The sequence below is a fragment of the Delphinapterus leucas genome, chromosome 8 (assembly GCF_059928025.1).
Source record: "Delphinapterus leucas isolate spDelLeu-1000000601 "Yukka" chromosome 8, BTC_Dleu_Yukka2, whole genome shotgun sequence".
In the NCBI taxonomy this organism is placed as follows: domain Eukaryota; kingdom Metazoa; phylum Chordata; class Mammalia; order Artiodactyla; family Monodontidae; genus Delphinapterus; species Delphinapterus leucas.
The window spans coordinates 92,082,086-92,105,871 of NC_143136.1; the positions used below are offsets into that span (position 1 = coordinate 92,082,086).

At 37.2% G+C, this 23,786-nt stretch overlaps 1 protein-coding gene across 1 annotated transcript in view; it reads right to left on the reverse strand.

Annotated features, from left to right (window-relative positions):
• THSD7B (thrombospondin type 1 domain containing 7B) overlaps positions 1-23,786 on the reverse strand; it is a 758,467-nt gene that overhangs the window by 193,135 nt on the left and 541,546 nt on the right. Inside the window, exon 14 of the mRNA XM_022569631.3 lies at positions 13,077-13,252. Within this exon, the coding sequence (XP_022425339.2) occupies positions 13,077-13,252 (176 nt within the window). The remainder of the gene's footprint in view (positions 1-13,076; positions 13,253-23,786) is intronic.

Genomic DNA, 23,786 nt, shown 5'->3' on the forward strand with positions numbered 1-23,786 from the left:
CTTCTTACTCTAGATCCCAGGGCTTGATTCTGCTTGTCTAATTGCTAGTTCTGAGTGATAAATTCAAACACCATAATGAATCCATAAGGGCAGTAAATAATAAGGCTAAAAATGGAATCTGAACATAAAGTACCTAAAGAGTTTAGTTAGGGCTTCTATAACAGAAATACCATAGACTGGGTGGCTTAGAAACAACAGAGACTTATGTCTCACAGTTTTGGGGGCTGGGAAGTCCAAGATCAAGGTGGTGGCAAGTTCAGTGTCTGGTGAGAGCCTACTTCCTGGTCCACAGACAGCCATCTCTTCTGTTTCCTCACTTGGAGAAAGGGTTTAGGGAGCTCTCTGGGGTGTCTTTTATAAGGGCACTAATTCCATTCATGAGAGTTCCACCCTCATGATCTAATCACCTTCCAAAGGCCCTATCTCCAAATGCTATCACATTGGGAATTAGATGTCAAAATATGTATGCTGGGTAGAAACAAACATTAAGCCTACAGCACTCGGCCTATTCTACAATGACTCATAATTTACTCAGAGCAAAGAATATTACAGTTTCACCATGTCAGAAATTCTATACACATATAAAAAATCCATTTGCCTCTATAATATTTTTCTTTCCTTCTTTTTTTAATTGTTAGGGGAGCACATGGAATTTACTGACATGGTTGTGAGTGCTCAGTCCTTGGAAGAATTATGATGGCAGTAGAAAACAAGATGTTTACCTTCTAGCAGCCTAAAATTCTCAGGATGAACTAGGACAGACACACAAATAAGAAGAACATTACAGATAACTACATGGGTATGTACATATGAAACCACGCTCTAAGTGTCTGATGTCTCATTGTTTTGTATTTTCTAAGATTCCACCTGTACCTATTCTGAACGTATCATCCCTCAGGGTCTGTTAAAATGTTTCCTAGCAGCTATATATCTAAACCTAAATCTATAAATCTCTTTAAATGAACAATTTCACTGAGATTTCTTTTCCATAAATATGAGCACTTATTTCACCTTCATACAAAATGATATTCAGCTCTACTTATTCCTGCCATCTGCTATTGTCACCCACAAAACCAAATGGCACTGCAACACTGAATAGTCTACAGAAGGTTTACTTGGATCAAAACACTCTGGAGAAATCCAAAGGAGATATTAGACTTGGCTTCCTTCATTAGTGTTGTTGAGCCCTCCCCAGTGCATGCATAATTCCAATATGACTTAAATTATTGATAAATAACCCAAGAAAATGTTGCATGGGCTACATAGAGTAGAGAAAACAGGAGAGACACATGGTGTATGAATGTATTACTTATCTGATATTTAAGTCTGCTTGTTTATCATTTAGAGTGAGGCACTGGTAGGTTGGTTATGCCAAATAACTTGCAAAATGGAGCGATGTCCTTATCAAAAAAAAAAAAAAGTGTCATGGAAGAGCCCTAGTCGAGGCAATTCATATCCTCATAGGGAAAGTATTAGGTCATATTTCTTAACACAATAGACTTTCAGATATTCAATTAAAAACACTACTTAATTTTTCCACCTTGATATAAGGCTGAAAATGTTACTTAAAACTAATTATACTCATCAAATTGAATGCCAAAAAGAGTTAAAATTAAGAGTATATGGTGGACATTTAGATTGCTTCCATTAGGAAAATGTGTATGTATGTGCATAGATTATAAAGAAATAATTAGAAAGAAATAAGAATTGAGACTCTTGATATTCATTTCCATATATTTACTGTAATTATTTGAAGAGCATGAGGTTATCAATGCATTTCTTTTTCACATACATAAAATTAATAAATTTTCCAAAATTAAAAAAAAAAGTATATAATAGATATTTTCATTCACTCTTCAACATGCATTCCACCCCAGGTAATGTCTAGGAGAGAGCTGCCAGCTGGTGCACGTTAGCATCTCAAGGAATAATGTGTATACCAGCAAATTTGCCACCACCTGGAAGCTTGTTAAAATTACAGTCTCTTTGTCCCCCCAGACCTACTGAATCAGAGTCTGCATTTTAGCAAGCTCTGTTATGTAATTCATATGCACATGAAAGTTCGAGAAGCAGGGTCCTACCATACCAGGGTCTCCTATGTGGATTTCAGGGGAGCCTGAGACATTGCTAGCACCATCCCATGGAGACTAGGGTCGCAGACCATTCACTCCTCACATAAGTAGCTTTGAATACATTTTCCACTTTGCCAGATGAATATTATAGTTTTATATGTGTCATGAAGTTTAGAAAAGTTTTGGTTGGAAAATACTTGTTTGAGCTAACGAGTTTATCCCATGACTGCTTCCAGAGATTAGTTTAGGAATGGACACAAAATCCAACTTCAGTCACTGAGGTGTGAGGTGAAGTCCTTGCCGGGAGTGGGGGAAGTTCTGGGAAAACCGTACTGTTCCTAGGATTCCCCAAAGAGAGACACTCTCTTACTCTTTTGGTCATTGCTGCACCAGGAGGCTACGCCTGGCACTGCTGATTGTGCTAACATCCTGAGTTTCATCCTTCATTCTTCAGTTGGCTTCATGCCAACACTGATGACGGCAAAGCAGAGACTGAAAAAAACTATGTCCCTGATGACGTTGCTGAGCCACAGAACCAAGCAACCCTGGAGCCCACATGATCACTGTGTTTCTTGTTATATGAGGTACCATTAATACTTTCAACCTACCCAATCCCTCACTCAAGTTTCTGGGAATGCAAGTTCCCAGTGGAAACTCTCAGAGGAGTGGCGTTGAAATGAGCTTCGGTAACTCCTCCTGGCACATCATTCATTCTTAGAAGTGTTGGCTGAATGAATGAATAATGGCACAGATGCAGAGAATTATAGTTGTCTTCCAAAACATTTACGATTACCCTAAATTCAATTTTGTTTTTACCTCTTCTCTTTTTGAAAGCTACCAAAGCTCATTAATAAATTACTGTTGCTTACAAGTCCCTGTCCATGTCATACACTCACATAATTTACCTGCCACATTAAATTTTTATATGTCTGTCCCAATGTCCCTAATTATACAGCATGAGGACATACATGTGAGATTTGTTGAATAACACGAAGAAAAATACATCCACTACCGTATCATACCACTCCAAACCATGGATCCATGCAGTATATTTTTCCACCTTTTCAGGGGTATTTGCACAGCCACCAGGTAAGTTCCCTCATACAGGAAAAGGAAGTTGTTGGAGGCCTTATGATCAGTTAAATCATCTCCCAAAAGAGGTCACCTGCTCATGGTAAAGGCCATTTGCCTTTAGTGGGCAGAGAGGTGAGGGGGGAGGATGTTGCAGGATGAGGTCAGAGGGCCCCCTACTTGTTTTCCTAAGTGAATAACATAGGGATAGAGCACATTCACATCACTGACATTTCTTATTGCACTTGTGTTCATTCGGACAGAAGAGGTGTTCAGATAGGAAAGGAACGACAGACAGGCAGGGTCCCTGTTCTAGGTGGTAATTAGGTGTCATGTCACCTCCCTGAGCTCCAGTTAGCTCATTTGCAAGATACTGCATTCAACAGTTCTCAACCCTAGCTGCACATCAGAATCACCTGAGGATTTTAAAAAAGATTGTTGGATACCATCAGCAAAAATTCTGATTTAGTTGGTCTGGGTGGGGAGGTAGGGAATGTAACACTTCTCTCTAGTAAATCAAATGGGCAGCCATGACTGAGAACTGGGAGACTAGATACTTTTAGGATTTTTCCTAACCCGAACTATGATTGTCCTGGAACTCCTTAGTTGTGTTCAGACAGATACTCTTTTCTCATGCATGGAGAATGCTGCCTAAGAGTCTCACATGCCAGTCCCAGCCTGCTCTGCCTCCTCTTATATCTATTTTCAGGCCAACAAAACAGTATGTGGTAGTAGCCATAGAGAAAGGGATATAATATGCTGTACAACACCTAAAGGAAAAAATGAGGATATATGTAGGGTGGTTCTGAAGCCCGTTGAATTATCTTATTTCCAGCTCATGAATCGGGACGTGGTTTGGTCTCCGTACCCAGATTTCCTCTTTCCCATCACCTTGGTCCAGCATCCACAAAGGGCATGGGACCAGTTTCAAGGGAGAACAGATGAGACTACACAGCCAGATAAAGATAAATCTAGTTTTACCCCAAATGCAAACTACTCAAAATACACATTCCAGCGGCCGCTGGGCTGTAGTAACGTATGCTTTTATTGGAAAAAAGTGGACTTCTGGTTATGACATGGATTATACAGACTATATATAACCCCAGTTAAAAAAAACAAAAAATACTAACCAAGCAACTTCAATGCATCTTGGTACTGTAAATCACAGAGGGATGACACCAGTAGCAACCTTTCACTGTGCCCTGGTTAAATTCCAGCTGCCAGTATCTGGATCTGTGCCTATGAGCTTTTTCCAAAATAGAAGACTGCCTATGCTTAGCCCAAAGTGCATAGACTGAACATTCTCCTCTACGAGGGACTCTCAGAAATTTCCATACAAATAATCCAGTTTCCTGGCTCTTCGGGTCTGATCAAACCATGTGTTTTGCACAGTCTCCCAGAGTTTAGGCTTCCACAAGTTTAGGCTTCAGTGGCCACTATGGTACCTGGCATCGTAACACAGGTACCATATTGTTTCTTCCCTTCCCTGTGACACTTCTTATTCTACCCTAATGGTGTGCCCTGCACTTGATAAACACAATTCTTGCTCTTGAATCCTATCTCAGGCTCTGCTTCTGGGAGAATCCAACCTAAGACAACACTATTGTCAGCTTTCAAGGTGCTCAACGAGAACTGGGCAGTATATCTGTTTTGGGGGGTGGTGTGGAGAGACAGCCAAAAAATAAAAGCAAGAGTAAATGAGGAAATCATATAGTAGGAAAAGCAGAGCTAAGTAAGTGTGAATGGAAGGAGTGAGGGTGGTCAGGGAGACAGAATACAGTACAGATGGTCCCTGACTGTAAACATAAAATAAAAATAAACATTTAACGCATCCGTATGGCTTTCACACCTCTTTTCATGGTGTCAGACAGGTCACATTTCAAGTCATTATCTAGAATTATGTACTAGCTATGTTTAGAAAGATCTGTGATAGTTTACAAGTGAAAATGAAACGCCAATTATCTATTGAAGTTGAAAATATGCATAGCCTATGACCTAGGAATTCAACTCTTAGGTCTGTATGCAACAGAAATGCACACATGTGAGCACCAAAGACACATACAAGAATGGCTGCAGCAGGGTTATCTGTAATAACCCCAAATTGGAAACAACCCAAATTTCCATCCATTAATGAGAACAGACAAAATGTTGTATATATAATCTAATAATGTGATATATACAAGGACACAACATAAAGCAATGGAAATGAACAAAACATTGCTATACATCGCAACACGGATAAATCTCACAAACATCATGCAGAGGAGAAAAAGGCAGACACAAAAGATTATAGTGCAGAATCCATTTATGTAAAGGTTTTTTTTAAAATGATAAAACGAACTTATCCTGTTAGAAATCTGAAGAGTAGCACTATTTGGTGAGAGGAAGGTGGTAGAGAAGGAGCTGGAGCTCAAAAGGAGGCACGTGAGATACTGATAAAGTATTATTTCTTGATGTGGGTAGTAATCGAATGGGAAGATTCGATTTGTGAGAAGTCATAGAGCTCTACCCATAATGATTTGTGTATCTTTCTGTTACACACCTTAATAAAAACATTTATATCCAAAGAATCACAAGTTGATAGAAAATTAGTTATAAACATGTAAACAGTTACATCCCTTTTTGCCACCAGGAAAAAAAATGCAATGCCAAATAAGATATTTAGAAATAAAATAAAGCAGACTTCCCATACAGGAAGCAGTGACAGTAGCTTTTCCTATATATATAAGCTGAGTGATTACATCTAAAATATTTGACTTCAAATATTCCAGTAGCTAAATATGAAAAGAAAAGCAATCTGTATAACTTAGGTCTAAAAGGTAATATAGATGAAAACAAACTGAACTGGAAACAGAAATTATGTGTTAGAGACCACGGAAACATAATCCTAACATTTATCAAGTACTTAACTATTTGCCAGAAACATTATTTTCATTTTATATTAATTAATACAATAATCTTATAAGGTAGTTGTTATCGTTATACCCATTTGACAGAACATGAAACTGAGACTCAATTTGACAGAACATGAAACTGAGACTCAATAAGGTTACGTAATTTTCTCATGTTCTCACAGCTAGAAGATGGCAGGGTAGCATTTGACCTCAGACCTGAATGACTCTTAACCCATTATACACATCAGTGGGTAAAGTTGGTCAAGTAATTACACCCCTCTAAGCCTTAGTCTCCTCCTCTACAAAATGGGAGGTTCCTCCCAGACTTGCTTTGAGTGGTTGTATTCATCGTTGATATTAGAAAGGGCAGGTTAAGTCAACTGCAGATAAATTCTTTTCCAGAGCTGACTTCAGCAAAAATGGTAGCCTCAGTGACAAGACTCTCAAATCAGCAGTGTTCCTCAATTTGCCTGATCAGAAAAAGGAGCAAAGACAAAGCTTTGTTAACAAATACACTTTCCTGAACTTACTCAGAGCAGGAGCCTGGGAAACTGTTTTTATACCAATTTTTCCCCCACCCATATGGTGATTTTTCTACTCTTATGATCAGTAAAGGTTATGAAGCAATACTCTATATTCCAAAAGATTTAGATAAGCTTCTCAGGGAGACTCTTTTTATATGGACTCTTAAGTCATACAGAAAAATTAAATCATGATTCAACAAGTGCTTTTCTGCAGGGATCTATCACAGGACCTTGTCAGGACCTAGGTAACTTGCTTTCTGGTAATTTAATAGTGGGATAAAGCTTGAAAAATCTAAAGGGTATAAACTTGCAATTAGTAGATAAATAAGTCCTGGAGATCTAACGCACAGCATAGTGATTATAGTCAACAATACTGTATTATAAATTTCCAAGCGGCTAAGAGACTAGGTCTTAATTATTATCACCACAAAAAGGAAATGACGATTATGTGATGTGAGAGGTGTTTTAACTAATGCTATGGTGGTACTCATATTACAATATATAAATGTATAAAAATCCACACAGTGTACATCTTAAACGTACACAGTGTTATATGTCAATTATATCTCAATAAAAAAAGATCTAGAGAATGAACATGCCATTTAGAATCTTTCTTTTAAAGAAGTCTTAAGCAAGTTATTTTTAGAAGGTGCTACGCTCCCATCAATACATGGTTTAACATTCTAAATGCTTGTGGTTAAAGTCAGAGCCCTATCTCTTTAATGCATGAGAGGAGGAAGGAAGTTTCCATTTCGCATTCAAAGGTTAAAAGACAGGATTATTCAGGAAAGATCTGAAAAGTAGGTTCTGTCAATATTTTTTTCGAGAAAAGTACATAAACACTTCTACTTGAAGTCCCTGGTTAAGAAGATAGTTTTGCAAAATTTCCAATACAGATGATGTGATTTCCTGCTGAGGCTGATGTTATATATTATAATATTTCAGAACTTCAGGAGTTCAGAGGCTAGGGATAATATGAGGTATGACAGCACATTGAAAGGGTTCCAAAGACAAAATCTGACAAAATTTGCCTGTTTCACAATTTTATAGCTGTCTCCTGCCAATCCTGGAAACCCTGCCTAGGGACAGCATTAGGGACATTTGCCAAGCCAGCTTAGTAGAGAACGTTCTAGAGATACCTCTTGCATAACAACTAAAAATGAGTTTGAATATGTGCAGAGTAGCAATACCCAGGATAAAAAAAAAAACACAGTAAAAGACAAGAGAGAGTGGACAACAGGTAGGGGAAAATTGGTTCTCATGAGTGACTCTGGTAGTTCTCAAGAAAAATGATCAAAGTTGCAAAAGATTTCAACAAGCATGAGGGGTAGTCCTATGATCAAGAATAGGGTATGTGTAGACACAAGTGTGGCGGAGAGGAATCTCTTGAGAAGAAAACATAATTTGTTTGCTTGGAAATGGTGACAGGGCAGGAACAAAAAAGAAAAACTGCCTCTCCTGCAGGCTCCACGCAGCTCAGTTAGTGCAATGTCACAACTTGAGAGCACGGTGTTTGCGTTGGCAGACAGGCATAAAGGGTATGAATGGATGAACACCAGCCTTTAGAAGTCATTTCACTCTGCCTCTGAGATGGGGTGTGGCGTATAATAATCAGTATAATAATTTGCTATCATAATTAGTATGTTGGCGAGAAGTAAAACGTTTTAGGAGTATCTGCCTTTATTAAATCCTCCCAAGTAACCCTGAAGAATAAATCACTCTGCATCTCTTAATTTTATGACATATGATATTTCATAATTAAAACAAGTTCTTCTCAAAGGTGCAGTCACCAACCCCTACTTCCCGACACAAGAACGGTACACCTGAACGTGCTTCATCATGGATAACTGTGGGCTTTTCCGTATTAACGCCCAAGATGATGACCTCTAGCTCCATTATGGTCTGGAGCTCCTGCCAAAGTGCTATGTCCAAGGTGAGCAGGACTCTGCCAGGAATGATTTGGACTAGGTTAGGACGAGTGCAAGTCGGGCAGGTCCAAAAGAAGCAAGAGGCCAAAATTGGTTAAATCAAATTAAACTTTTTTTTTTTTTTTTTGCAGTACGCGGGCCTCTCACCGTTGTGGCCTCTCCCGCTGCGGAGCACAGGCTCCTCACGGGCCCAGCCGCTCTGCGGCATGTGGGATCTTCCCGCACCGGGGCACAAACCCGTGTCCCCTGCATCGGCAGGCGGACTCTCAACCACTGCGCCACCAGGGAAGCCCCAAATTAAACTTTAAGTGAGCCATATTGTTCCGGGTAAACAAACATTCAGTTTGAATGACAGTTATCCTCTTTCCACATCCTAAAATGCTATTAATAATTAATGAAGCAGTATCAAAATGAGCATAAGATACTTCTCTATAGAAAATTTTCTCATCCAAAGCCACCTTATAAGGGAGAAATGATCTCGCGAAAATATACCTGTTTATCTTTGGAAAGAAAGTATTCTTTAAAATAGTATTACCCTGCTATGGAAAAGAAAAAGCACTATACTCATTATTTCCAAATTCAGGCCACTTCTCTTTGTAGAGAAGACACACCTTTAAAATAGCAGGTGTTTCTAGAAAACCCATATATTTAATTTATATCCACTCGTTCAGTTGCAAGCACAATCAAAACTCTTTCAAAATTGTGTTTAAATAGATGCATTTTAAAAAGCAGAGAATGAACCTCACTGCCAGATTTTTATTCCAGCACATGGGACACACAAATGTGCAACATATAAACAACATAGAATTTCCTGGCACTCCTTTGCCTTCAATTGTGTAAAGAGCTCATAAAGGGAAATGTAAGTCCAATGGAGCTTTAATGTCCCTATATTTAATCTTCTATTAAGCAGAACTTCACAAGGAAAAAGATAGCAAAAAGATACAGTACAAGTGCACTTAAATCCACTCACCACATTACAGACTATAAAAAATTAAAATACATTATGTATTAGATTATGCACAGCGTAGTCAAGGGTATCAGTCAACTGACCTGATAATTCAATAAACTATTTAGCAGTTTTCCAACTAAATAAACGCTTTGGGTCAGCTGCATGCTCGAGCTATTTATCATCACAAATCTACTTAGCAGAAAGCCACCAAAGTACTGCTGTCACTTTGGCAGTTCTGGAGAAAGAGCTATCGTGTTGATAGGTTTTAGTTTAAAAGGGAGGTTTTTTTATGAGAGATTATAAATATTGATTTCACAAACAGATTCAGAGCAGTTTATGAGCTTGTGTAGGTACTACCAACCTTTTCATTTATATCACTGAGTTAGATTTCAGTGGGGATGCAGACACCCAGGATTTTTCAGGCAAATCATGAAAAACTCTTTGGGCAGTAATAATGTGGAGGTTCTTTTTTCTTTCTTCTAGAAGAGCTCATGTGTTTTGACAATTCGAATGACAAATCGCAGCTTAAGAGACCAGAGTTCTAAAATATTTTTTCTTTCTATGGAGCTAGCCACACACTCATCCAGAGAGGTTTCTTTTCAGCTAAAGCATCCAATGAATATAATTTGACAATCCACAGGATGGTGTACCAGGAGCTAGAATGAGTTACAAAAGTAGAAAGACACCCTTTGCCCTCAGAAAGACCTCATGTTCTAAAGAGAAGCAAAGGAGAAGAATGATTAAGTACATGCAGGTATACTAACATTTACATAGTATATGCATAATATATATATACACATAAGAAAGTTCTTTCTTTTCTTTTTTTTTTTTACAAGCAGTATGTTAGACTCAATATGCCATATACTGAATTTTCCTCATTCACAGGTATTAAAGGTATGTACCTCTCTTACTGCTATAATTTGGTTACATTTTTTGTAAGCTCTTACTTATGGGTGAATGGATGAGAGAGGATTAATCCGGTTCCAAAAATAGAAAAATAAATCTAGACCTAAAAACCAGTTGGAAAGGAGACCAATAACCTAAGGCCAGTAGTAAAATTGAACTTTAAAAAACAGCCTCAGTGGGTGTACCTCTCACTAGATCATATTTCCAGCTTAGGGAAACAAATAGTGAGCTCTTCTAAAGAAGAATTGCCATAAATAATAGAAGCTGAGGAATATTTCCTAAATCACGAAGATTCCTGACAACCCAATTTATATTCAGATGAATTAAGAAAATATGGATATCTTCAACAATTTCAATATATAACACACACACACAAAGGGGATTCTACCATGTATAAGAGCAAATACATAATGAAGTCCACAGATAGCTTTCCACAAATATACTTACAGGTAAAAGTGTGCTTTCTTTAGAAAAGGAAGGGCTCTGGGGACAATTTCCTTTAAATTTAGGATTTTTTACAATAGCATTTTTCCTTGACATTCACAGACTTACAAGTGAGACGGAGGGCTTATGATTTACTGTCTTGATCAATTAACTTATGTTAAAACGTAAAGTATGGATTGGGGTGAAGTTTTCCAATTCAAGTTTAAGCCACATACATTCTAGATACCTGAAACCTCTTTACATCAGAATATATGCTACACTAAATTTGATTTCTGATAATTAATCCCAGGATTCACTTCTGAGCATCACAACAAATGTCTTTGGAATGCTACAATTTCCTTCCCGAACTCAAAAGCTAGAAACAGCTCCTGCAGACAAACCCACCCCCGCTTAGTTTTCACATGTGGGATTTATCTAAATTAGTCTTGAACTTGGGCTTAATTTCCGGCATGTACTACTTCTTAAGGTTACAAGTTTTATATGTCAATTAAGTGTTTAGAACAAGTTTTCTTTAAGTCATAACAGGCTTACAAGTACCCTTATCTTACGCATACTCTCAAATTTGATAGACACATTTCCATGCATTTGCCTATACACACTGAGAATACAGTTTTAGTGTCTGTGCTACAATGAAGTCCTTTTACTCACTTGATAATTTCCTAGTTCATAAAATTAGCATATTAAAATTAGTGTTTAACGCTAGTGCTATAAAGGCTCAGGTTTCATTTGTGTTGAGGAGAGAGAAGAATTTTCATACATTATTTATAACTATAAAAGCTTAGTAGTCATTTCCCTTTTTAAATGCCTGGAAAATCCCCTAGGGAAGGTCAAATAGCCTTCGTACCTTCATATGAGTATTCATTTGAAAGTTCTTCTCTTGACCATCAACCTGTATTATTCCTTTCTTCATAATGAAGAGGCTTCTCTCCTCAGACTCTCTCTGCTCTGATTATTTCTCTCCTGTTTTCATTAATCATATCCCACTCTTCCCTTCCCCAAACTACTGTACTTGTGAAGTTTGTTTTGGCAAACTTTATGCTGATTTTACAATCCTCTGCATCATTTTTTTCCCAATATGCTTTATATCTGCTTTGAAGGAAGAAACCAGGGTCATCACTTTATCCCACGTAACCTTAAAAAACAAGACTCGCCTAATACTATGCCCTGTCTTGGAACATAAATATTTTTTGTCAGTATGATAATTTTTCATTTTCAGTGAGTTATGTGCCTTTTATCAAAATTTAGGAAAAAAAAAACAGCTAGAGATGTCAGTCTTAAAATGACAAATGGTATCTACATACAAGCAGTACTAGATATGCTATTCAAATTAATTAACAACAGATGCGTGGATTTCCCTTCCATTAAACAGCCTGTATAGAAAGTCTAATCAAAATGGAGTTAAGAGGGCAGAAATGAACACAATAGAATTAGGAATAGAAGCCTGTGTAGCTATTTTCTTAAAAGTTTCGGAGTCACAAAGAATCTACAGACCCATATAAGACACAATTCACCTCTCTAAGAATAAAGAACTTTTCACAATCATCATCTTGTACTCCACCTATTGAATTGATTACAATGTATATATCAGTCCTAATATAATAACAGTATGCAATCATGGGAGAAATTTTAGTTATTATAATTCTTAATTAAATCTTAGACTCCATTATGTAGGTAAGGCCAACTGAAATACTCAAATCAACTTTGATTGCTCAAGATGGCAATTTTATTAGATATCTACATGGAAGAGTATCCTTTAGGGTTCCATTTATGAAAACAGCTTTGATCTTGGGGGGAAAGGTAGAGAAATAGCTCTGAAGAGACATGAAGAGCTGTGGAAACACTGATAAGATTAGGAACAAAGAAAATTAGTATGAAGAGCTAGGCGTGGGAAAATTAGGACACCATTTTTGGAGTATGTGGGTGAGACCATTAATTGTATCTATAGCCATAAAGTAATTGACATTCTCCCAACATTATGACACACACACACACCTTTCATAATATGATTAATCAAATGACATTTCACGGTAATTTAAAAACCAACTGGATTTAATTTTTGTAAACATTATTATTTCTAATATTACCAAGTCGTTCTCGCCATTGCCTAGAAGGGGGCAAGGCTTCTCTTCCTAATTCTATTATGTTAATTTGTACCCTCTTATCCACTCTTCTGAACTTGTAATAACTTTTTGCGAGCTACTTATAACAAGATGATGACTTCAATCTCAACAGGAAATAATAAAGGAGATACTTTTTCAGCTTTGTATTTGTTGCTTCATGCACTTTACCTGATTCTTGAGATCCAGTTTGGGACATGGGCGACCTCCATTGTATGGTTTTTCTTTCAGCCATTTGGATCGAATTCTCACTCCAACACAAGATGAACTGCAAGACCCCCAACTAGACCAATCACTTAACTTGCAATCAAATGGACAGGGGATGACACATTCTTCTTGAATATAACCTGAAAGAAAAAGATTTAAAAGAATGGAGGAAAGTCTGATCAAAATATACTAATCAAGCTTACTTTCTGTTTCTATTATCACAGATCAGACTGCCTAACAATACTGCTGCAAAGGTTTCAATAAACAGACAAAAGATTTCAGAGATAGATACATATGATTATTTCTGCATTCCAAATTTGTGCCATCTTTCTCCTTCATAGACAATTCTGGGATTGAGGAAGCAGGGAAAAGTGCACAGTAAGTCTTGCTATCTGATAAAAGGAAAATGAAGAAAGAAGAAATGAAGCAGCTCAGGGCTAATGATGATACCATCTCCCTCCAATGGACCTACAATTCCCTGTCTGGGAATAGAGAGCATAATAGAGTCAATCTTAGTGCCTGTGATCTGCAAGGCTTTCACAAAGATTCCTTTTTTAAAATAAAGCAAGATTATTTTTTTAATTGAAGTGTAGTTGATTTACAATGTTGTACAGCAAAGTGACTGAGTTATACATATACGTATATATATATATATATATACACACATTCTTTTTTTATATTCTTTTCCATTATGGTTTATCTTAGGAGATAGGATACAGTTTCCTGTGCTATACAGTAGGACCTTGTTGTTTATCCATTCTGAATGTAATAGTTTGCATCTACCAACTGTAAACTCCCTGTACATCCCTCTCCCCCTACCGCTTGGCAACCACAAGTCTGATCTCTATGTCTGTGAGTCTGTTTCTGTATTGTAGATAGGTTAATTTGTGCCATATTTTAGATTCCACATATAAGTGATACCATATGGTATTTGTCTTTCTCTGTCTGAGTTACTTCACTTAGTATGAAAATCTCTAGTTGCATCCATGCTGCTGCAAATGGCATTATATCATTCTTTTTTATGGCTGAGTTGTATTCTATTGTATATATGTACCACATCATCTTTATCCATTCATCTGTTGATGGACATTTAGGTTGTTTCCCTGTCTTGGCTACTGTAAATAGTGCAGCAATGAACATTGGGGTGCACGTATCTTTTTGAAGTATGGATTTCTCCATATATATGCCCAAAAGTGGGATTGCTGGATCATACAGTAGTTCTATATTTAGTTTTCTGAGGAACCTCCATACTGTTTTCCATAGTGACTGCACCAACTTACATTCCCGCCAACAGCGCAGGAGGTTTCCCTTTTCTCCACACCCTCTCGAGCATTTGTTACTTGTAGACTTTTTAATGATGGTCATTCTGACCAGTGTGAAGAGGTACCTCTTTATAGTTTTGATTTGCATTTCTCTAATCATTAGTGATGTTGAGCATATTTTTATGTGCCTACTGGCCATCTGTATGGCTTCTTTGGACATCACAAAGAAAGATCTTGATTCTCACTTCTGTGTAGTGTGACTTAGAGGTGGGAGGAGGACAAAGAGTGGACCACAGACGAGGAAGAGCAGGATATTATCGAAAGAAGAAAGAGGAATAGTGAAAAGTTGTATATGAGACATTGGACTGGAATCAAGAGGTGTGGGTTGAAATACAGATGCAGATGTTCTGGCTTTGCTAGCTCTTGCTCCTGTCCTCAGCCCACTTCTTGCTACAGTCTTTCTCTGGATGGTTAACTGTCACCTCCACCGATCGCTCCCAAACATGTATTTCCAATTCCCATCTCTTTACTAATTTCTATGCCACCTACTGATCCACTCTAATTGGGTGCCCAAATACCCCCAAATTCAACATGTCTAAAACTGAGGCCACCAGTTTCCTCCTAAAACATTCTGATTCTCTTATATTCCTCACCTTAATCAACTGCAACATATCTGACTCCTGTACGCTGGTGTATATGAGTGTATAATCTCTTCCCTTTGAGTTTGGGCAAGATCTGTGAATATGATAGGAAGTCAGCCCCATGATTAGGTTATGGTATGTGGCAAAGGGGAAGGGAATGCACAGATACTATTAACATGCCAAATCATTGATTGTGAGTCAATCAAAAGGGAGATGGCCCTGGCTGGGCCTGAATTAACCAGGTAAAAACCCTTAAAAGAGAGACTGGGCCCTTTTCGTGGAGAAGGAAACTCTCCTGCTGGCCTTGAAGAAGCAAACAGCCATGCCATAAAATGCCTATGGTGTGGCCACAGGGTAGGGGACTGCAAGCAGCCTCTAGGGCCTGAGGGCAGCCCTTGGCTGTTAGCTAGTAAGAAAACAGGGGTCTCAGCCTTATAGGTGCATGAAGAGGAATTCTGCCAACAATTCCAAGGGAGATTGGAAGAGGAGCTTTCCCCAGTCACACCTCTGCTGAGACCTGACTCTTGGTTCACATCTTGGTTATAGCCTGGTGAGACTCTTAAGCGGAGAATTTAGAGAGGCCATGGCTGTACTCTCGACTCATGGAAACAGTGAGATAATAAATGTTTTGAATGGCTAGGTCGACAGTAATTTGTTATGCAGCAATTTAAAACTAGCAAATTATCCAAAGTAAAAAAAATCTCACAGTTATCTTAGACCAGCCTTCATCATTTTACACATATATTAATGGGTGTAATAAGCTCTTATGCTGAAGCATCACAACTATGTCCCCTACTCTATAATTCTTTTGCTCGTCCCTGGTTCAAGATCATACTCTTTCTGGCCCAGAATACTGAAATATTCTCTCCACTAGTCTCCCTTTCTCCTAATCATTCTCTTTTGGTATTGGTTAGTCACTCTGAGGAAAAAGTTACTTTTCTAGAATAAATGATAATTTACACTATCCCTTTTTAAACCCTTTGCTGATTCTCCATTGCCTTGAAAATAAAGTGACCACCACTTTGCAAAAACTGTAAGATTCTTTATAAGAGGCTCTAAACAAGGGTTTTCAACTTTGGCTGTAAAATATGTTCCCATTGCCCAGGATATGCTATGGACTAATTCAACCAAATCTCAGAGGATGGGACCTAGGCAATGGTAGTTTTCAAAGATCCCCAGAGAATTCTAATGTGTAATCAAGTCCAAGAACCACCTCCCTAACTTGTTTTCCTCCTTCCCTTCCCCCTCCTATATCTTGAAATCTTTGCACATAGACTACTTCATCTTCTGCAATAATATTTATGCCTTTCCTCATGAAAAACTCTGCCCTTTCTCTATCCAGTTTAGCCTTCATTACTACAATGACTCTCTGGCCAGTAAAGTAGACCATCTGGCCCCGTTGCTCCTTCTGCCATGCCGGTCTGGCAAAACTTCAGAGCTAGATTGGTCCAGCTGTTTCCCTACTCTGTTCTGAATGCTGGACATCAAGTGGAGACTAAGGCACTGCTAATGCCACACACTGCCTGGTGATTCTTCTGAGCTTTCTTCTCACTCCCATTCCACTTCACAGCTTTTTCAAACCTTCTCTACCTATCTTCAAACTTCTTAGATCTCACCTCTTCTTTCCCAGAAAAAAATAGAAAGAAATGAATAAGAAGAACTCCTTCAATTTCCTATGAATATATCTGTATGAATTTCCATATCTTCTTCTATCTTCATATCATGATGGAAAAGGCACTCATTTTCTTATATAAGGCCCATTTTCACCACTTGCTATCTCTCCAAGCTCTCTCACTCTCTCTCATTTTATAGTTATATTTCTCTTACATTAATAGTAGAATGACTTTACAGTATCTAAATAATACTCATTGACAAGAGAGAGTACATCAAACACCTAAGTCACCAGGAAGGATCTTTCTAAGGTTGAAAAAAAAAAAAAGTCTATTTGAGATTGTTAAAAATTCTCTATTGTTTACCATAGTTACAATTCTACAGTCCTTTCTAAGGAGGTTTGACAGTTAATTCAGTATTAGGTATATAATAAATGCTAACTGTAGGATTAAATATAAGCCACAGGCATTACTTAGTTTTACAGAGAAACTGAGTCACAAAATGATTCCATTTGCTACTGAATGAAAACAGCAGCACTAGTAATTAAGCAGAATTAACTCTCATGGTGTAAATGCTTCAAGTATGAAATTTCAGGAGACTTCATATAAGTAACTTGTAAATATCTGAGGGCCTATTTAGATCCTATTTTAAAGCAGATTTTGAATCAGATGGCCTTTTAATTTAATGAGATTTTAAATCATTTTCATATATACTTGCATACTGATGGATTTTAATTAGAGCGCCTCTTAGCAATACTGTTCTCTTTTTATTCCCTATGATAAGACATAAACCCAGAGGATCTCTATGAAAGTCAAGGTCATAAATTCAGTGAGTATAAAATAATTCTGAAATTCAACAGGTCTAAGCAACAGTGACATTTATTTTTCAGAAAAGTTATTTTCATGCTAGAGTATACCCCAAAGGAAAGCCCATAGTGAGAACCATTAATAACTGCATATTCTTATACCTATCTCATAATGGAACAGATCAGTTCTACCCACATACTTAATACTTACAACTGTTGGAAGCAGAGTATGACCAAATGTGACTACCTACAAGGTTAACCTCCCGTAAGAGAATTACAATTCCTGACTATGGAAACTTCACTAATGTTTTAAAAACTCATTTACATAAAATATACCACAGACTAGCTGAACTGGCAACATTCAGAAATCTAAATCTAGCTTCAATGAAAGAAGCAATTTTCCTACTGAAAATATTTGATGCTATAATTTATATGCAGAATACACTGCTTGGACCATCATATTACTTAGCCTGGGGATGCTTTCATGTTCTATTTTAGTTATCTGTATGCATATGATATTCAGTAGGAAGTAGTCATTACAGAATTATCAATAAAGAATGCATCCAACATGGTGATTCTGTAAGCCATATACATTGTACATAGTAGGTGTTCAAAAAGGATCTGTTGATACTATAGATGAAGATGAACTAAATAGAATCCACTAATAGAGTCTCTATGTTATAACTGGAGGAATTTATTGAATGACTTACACCCAATAGGGCTGAAGCCCAGGAACCTGGCTTCAGTCTATATAACTAACCCCCAAATATTGCTCCAATAGACGTAGGTGAAAACACTGCTCTCTTAACACAGTGGTCCCATTGCTGAAACCACTTCCCAGGATAGTACCTGCTGTGCATTTTTTTCTCTGGCATTCAAGTACTAACATCTCCCCTGCTCCCCTGCTCCTCCCCCTGCCCCAGTAAGATCTTGTTTTGGAAGACGTGAAAGGAGATATTGATGACATTAAGCCTGAGGAAATAACCTAGGTTAATTTACTTATATTTTCCTACTGTGTAAAGTAATGGCAAACATCCTCCTAGACAGCGAATGCTCTATTTACTGACACTTTGCTGAAATAATGAAAACATACTACCAAAAATAAAATCAGGAAAAGATAAAGAAAATGCTGATCACCTCCTTCCCTAGTTCAAAGTGAAGATCTGGGAGAACTTTGTGAGTTAAAATGATATCATGTCTTCATTTGTCAATATTTAAAGATTTATTATTTTAATTTATACATTTTAGTTCTACTATTTATCTAGTAACATGTATTATACTTAAAAGTATCTGATGACTTAAGTCAGAGTGGTTTAAAGTAGATATCCTTTAGGAGAGGTGGGAAAAGTATGGGGGCCGATGTTTTGATATTGTCACAAGAAAGAATTTGAGAAATTAGACCAGTACTTTGCCATTGTTCTCAAGGGAAACACTAACTGTTAAATATTTATTTAAAATCTCAATCCATTAGTGTGTGGCTATGTAGTGCAAACTCAATAAGGTTGCCAGCTTGCTTTGGTGAATTTATATTTTGGCCTGGGAATACCGCTTATGAACAGCAGTTACATCCTTTCAAAGATACAGTCTTTCAAAGATGGGTCCAACCTTGTTTGGGCTTCTGTGGGGCCCGAGAGGGGAGCGCTAGAAAGCACCTTAGTTATCATTATCTCTTCCTTTAAAATTTTGAGTTATTAAAAGAATATTTTTGAAAATACTCCCTACTCGTAGAAAAATACCTTTACTACATATATAAGAACGCATCAGCAAAGACTCTCTGATATTAACCATTATAAAATGATGGTTATGGTATTGCAGATAACAAAATACCTTATTTGGGACCCACAACCTAATCAGATACCTGAATACAGCTGAATGAGAAGTTGCACAAAGTTCAAACAGTCACATTAAGGAGAAAGTTTTCCTGGATTCCTTAAAACTCAAATATTTCACAGCATAATTATGTATTAAAGTTTATTACATCTACCAGAAAAAATCATCTAAGTGTCAACCGGTTTTCTTAATTAACAATATAATTTACTGGTGAACTTTTAGATGATGAGCTATTCAAAGTCATCAAGGCCAAAAGCTTCATTTTACAGACTGGTCAGAATTAGAAAGGGATCTTGAATCCAGACTTGACGGAGATACACAGCTCACTATCAAGTAGAAAAAAATCATCATTATGACCTCAGAATGTTCTCTTTAGTGCTGGAGTGACAAAGTAGATAATCAACCCTGGCCTTAAAGAAATTCATATTTTGCTAGAGAGCAGTCTTATAAATAAGAAAAAAAATGGTATATAATAAATGACATATTAAATGATACAAATACTATATACAAATTATACAACAATCTGAGGTAACAAATGGATTCTGGCTTCAATTTTCTACGTATTTCATGTGCAAATACTTACTGGCAAATTTTTGCAGTAGACACAGGCTTTTGACTAATTGCTTAACCTGGTTCACTTGCTCTAACTAAATGTATCAGTGTCAATTTAATCAATCAACCAAATCATATAAAGAACTGATCTTTTAAATTGAATTGGCCAGGCAATTTAATCAAGAAGGTATCTGCAGCTGTTCATATAGACAGAGTTTCAGCATTTACAGCCTCGTGTCTGGTTCCTCCAGGCAGACAAAAGAGATATTTTGCTCTTAGAAGATATTAAGGATGTTAGGGACAAATGAGATGCTAGACACAGAATCATTTGAACTGTTCAATTAGGGCTGTATGTATCAGTTTTTAGCATTACTGCAAATAAATGCTGTTAAAATTTAAGTGACTGAACACTTTAAGCACATAATAAACTTGGCATTTGAAACACTACAAAGATACAGATTGTTGACAACATAATATTACTGGGTAATTTGTAGAACTGTGGCTGCAAGAGCCTGTATTAAGTTCTCTCATGATATCTCCTTGCCCTGAGAAAATCTTGACTTAAATTACAACAGACATTCTATAGTTTATATTTCCTTCCAAAGCTCTGAAAGCTGATCTCAGAGCATGTCTGAGTCAGCGCTATTCTCCTCACGTTGTCAGTGCTGTTCTCCAAATATTTTTAGGTTTTGCTCCTGAACACGTGGTATGACTACACTTCCCTGCCCCTGGAAATTAGGTGTGATCTTCTTACTTGCTTTAGCCAATGAAATGTGAGCGGAAGTGAAATGTGTCACTTCTAGGTGGCAGCTTTAAGAGCCCGAGTGTAACTTGCCCCCCTCTTTCTTTCTCTGTACCACAGGGTCCAAAAATGTATCAGATAGTGGCTGCCCCATCCTGGAGCGAAGAAGAAACCCAGCCAACGCAGGATGGACATGGATACTGAATGATATTGCTGGCTTTCAACAGCTGAGATTTTGAAGTTGTTTCATTTGTTCCCATACTACAACCTATCTTATCCTAATGCATCAACCTTGGCGTAGGAAAGGGTATCTTCAGAAGACAAAGTAAAAAGCTGCATGGAACAAATATTTAGAGTACTTTGAGAATCTATACATAATGTCCTGAGAAAACAAGATTAAGCTATATAAGCAGATAGCACAGTCTGAATGGCAGCACTATCAGATGAGAATGTGACTTTGCAAAAGCTGAACCTATATATATTTCAGGAAAATGTATTCTTTATTATTTAAAAAAACACTAGCGATATGAATTATAAATCAAGGTCTGAACTTACGTGATCTGAAATAAAACATTAAACCTCAATTGTTCAGTTTACTCATGTGAAAATAAAAATGTATAATACATGTCCTTTTTAACTCCCTTTAATACTGTAAGGTCAAAAATTATAATAAGTAGGAGTCTGTGGAAAAATTAACATACAATATAAGTGGCATACTAGTATTTTACCACTACTAAAAGCTATATAGCAAGGTAAAAATGCTTCTTCTTAGTCTGTTTTTCATGCTAGTGATTGATAGAAAATATAATTCTGTAAAGATGCTTAAGCACAAAAATTATAGGGTAATAATTTTCAAATTTGGGTGCCATTTCTCATTCCAGATTATTTCCATGATAATTAAAGGCTAGAATAACATTGACAAAATGAGTGATTCTGTATTGGATCAGTAAATCAGTTGTGTTTTGAGTCCATCTCTGTCTTTCCAAGTCTGCTGCCACCAGCCAAGGCCAGATGCTCATTATCTTTCACCTGGACTATTATAATGGCCCCTTAACTGGACTCCAGGTGTCCAGTCTCTTCTAATCCATTACATGTCTGATCAGCTGCCATATTAATGGTCCACAAGTACAGCTCTAAATAGATCATGGCCTAACTTAAAATAAATAATCTGTAAAGCATGGCAGAATTATGAAAAAACGAAAGACATGCAGAAGGCAATCTAGGCAGGACAGATCCTACAAATTAAATTAAGAAGACGAGCGTGAACCCCAAATGTTCACAAGTCAACAGAGGAATCTTCTATGCAGGAATTGAGGTTGGGGAGAAGTAAAAAATTGGCTGTTGGGTGGATCCACATTGGGAGGTCATGCTGGAGGGCTTAAAAAGTTAAGAATTCTGATCATTAATTCAGGTGTGCTATTGGATTGAAGAAAAGACAGCATGAGAACAGGGCACCTTCTCAAGAGATGACTGGAAAATTCACATGTAAAGTAACAAATGGCTAAGCCTTAGGCTAAAAGACCACTAAGTGTAATTTTATATATATATAGAATATTTATAAATATATAAATATTATATATAAATATATTAAATGTAATATATATTGTTAAAGAACATAATGAAACATGATAGAATATTATAATTAAGTAGCTCTGACATGTACACATGGCTAATATACTGTCTAAATAAAATGGACTATTCAAAATGACCAATGAACCAGCTCTTTAAATAGCAGCTTCATTTCCTGTTAAGACAGGTTTAATATAACTAATTCTAACAACCAGCAATGGCCAGTTTATGAGTAGATAGATACTTCTAAGTATCCCTTGGGATTCAGAAATATAGGCACTTAGAAGAAAAGTGTCCTTTTGCTCCATCTCAAAGGTCCCTAGAGGAAGCTCTGACCTGAATCCAGACATTATACTGGAATAAAATGGATTTATTATCTACCTGCTTATTTACTTTCTTGTTTATATATTTATTTTGAGACCAAAAGTTCAAAAGTGGGGGATTTCATATGAAAACAAAGATTTCTGGCTTCTCTTGAAAAGTGGAGCATCTGTGAACACTGAGCCCTCATTCTAGCCTGTCAACCATTGGCTAGAACCAGGAAGTCAGGCCTCTTCAGATAAAATATGCCTTTGCCGTCCGCTGCAGTCTCTTAGACGATCATTTAAATTTCTAAACTAAGTATTTCTCCCCCAACTAAAGCAAAGCAAAAACCCAATTCATAATTCCAATATAAAGCGAGGCCTCTTGTATTGTAGGAAAAGGCGGAAGATACAGAGATCTGCCAGTCAGGGCTCCCCCGCTACTCATCACATGAAGGGAGCCAGGAGGTGTCTATCTAGAAAGCTCCACCTTAGAAGACGCCCATGCAAGAGACAGGTCCTGAAGTTTAAGCTTCATTGTGTGGACTGAGTTCTACTGCCATCAGTACCCTGAATATTACGAACACCAGCATTTAAACATAATTCCTAAAGGTGGCAACAAGAGACATCAAAAATACCTGCAACAGCAAGAATACCTAGAAAGAGGTAGATGAAGGCATCCTCCATTCAGAGACAACCTCCTCCAAGCCCTGGAGCATATCAAAGTGATAAGGTGTACGTGGAACAAACTGCAGGATGAAACTCCAATTATTATTTTTTAAATATTAAATCTTGTCTTCTTGGTCAGTACATTAGTCCTTATACCTTACATTTTTATGTAGAAGCCATATTCTTTTTTTTTTTAACATTTTATTTTATATTGGAGTATAGTTGATTAACAATGTTGTGTTAGCTTCAGGTGTACAGCAAAGTGATTCAGTTTTATTTATTTATTTATATATATATATTTTTGGCCACACCATGCAGCATGCGGGATCTTAGTTCCCCAACCAGGGATCGAACCCATGCCCCCTGCACTGGGAGCACAGAGTCTTAACCACTGAACCACCAGGGAAGTCCCAAAACTCCAATTATTTTTTATTTGCTGGAATGTTGGGTCATCCAGACAATAATTTGTATTCATGAACAATGAAATAAGTTGTTACTATAAATTCTGAATTATGGATTACGTGACCAAGCAAATTTCCCTCCAAAAGTTTGCTTTCACCAAAGAACTGCATCTTTCACTGAGCTAATGCAGAAATCAATGTACTGGAATGAATGCACAGCACATTAACTCCTTGCAAGTTACTGTAAAAACCTTTGAAATATCACCAAGGTGTAAAACTAAATAGGACTC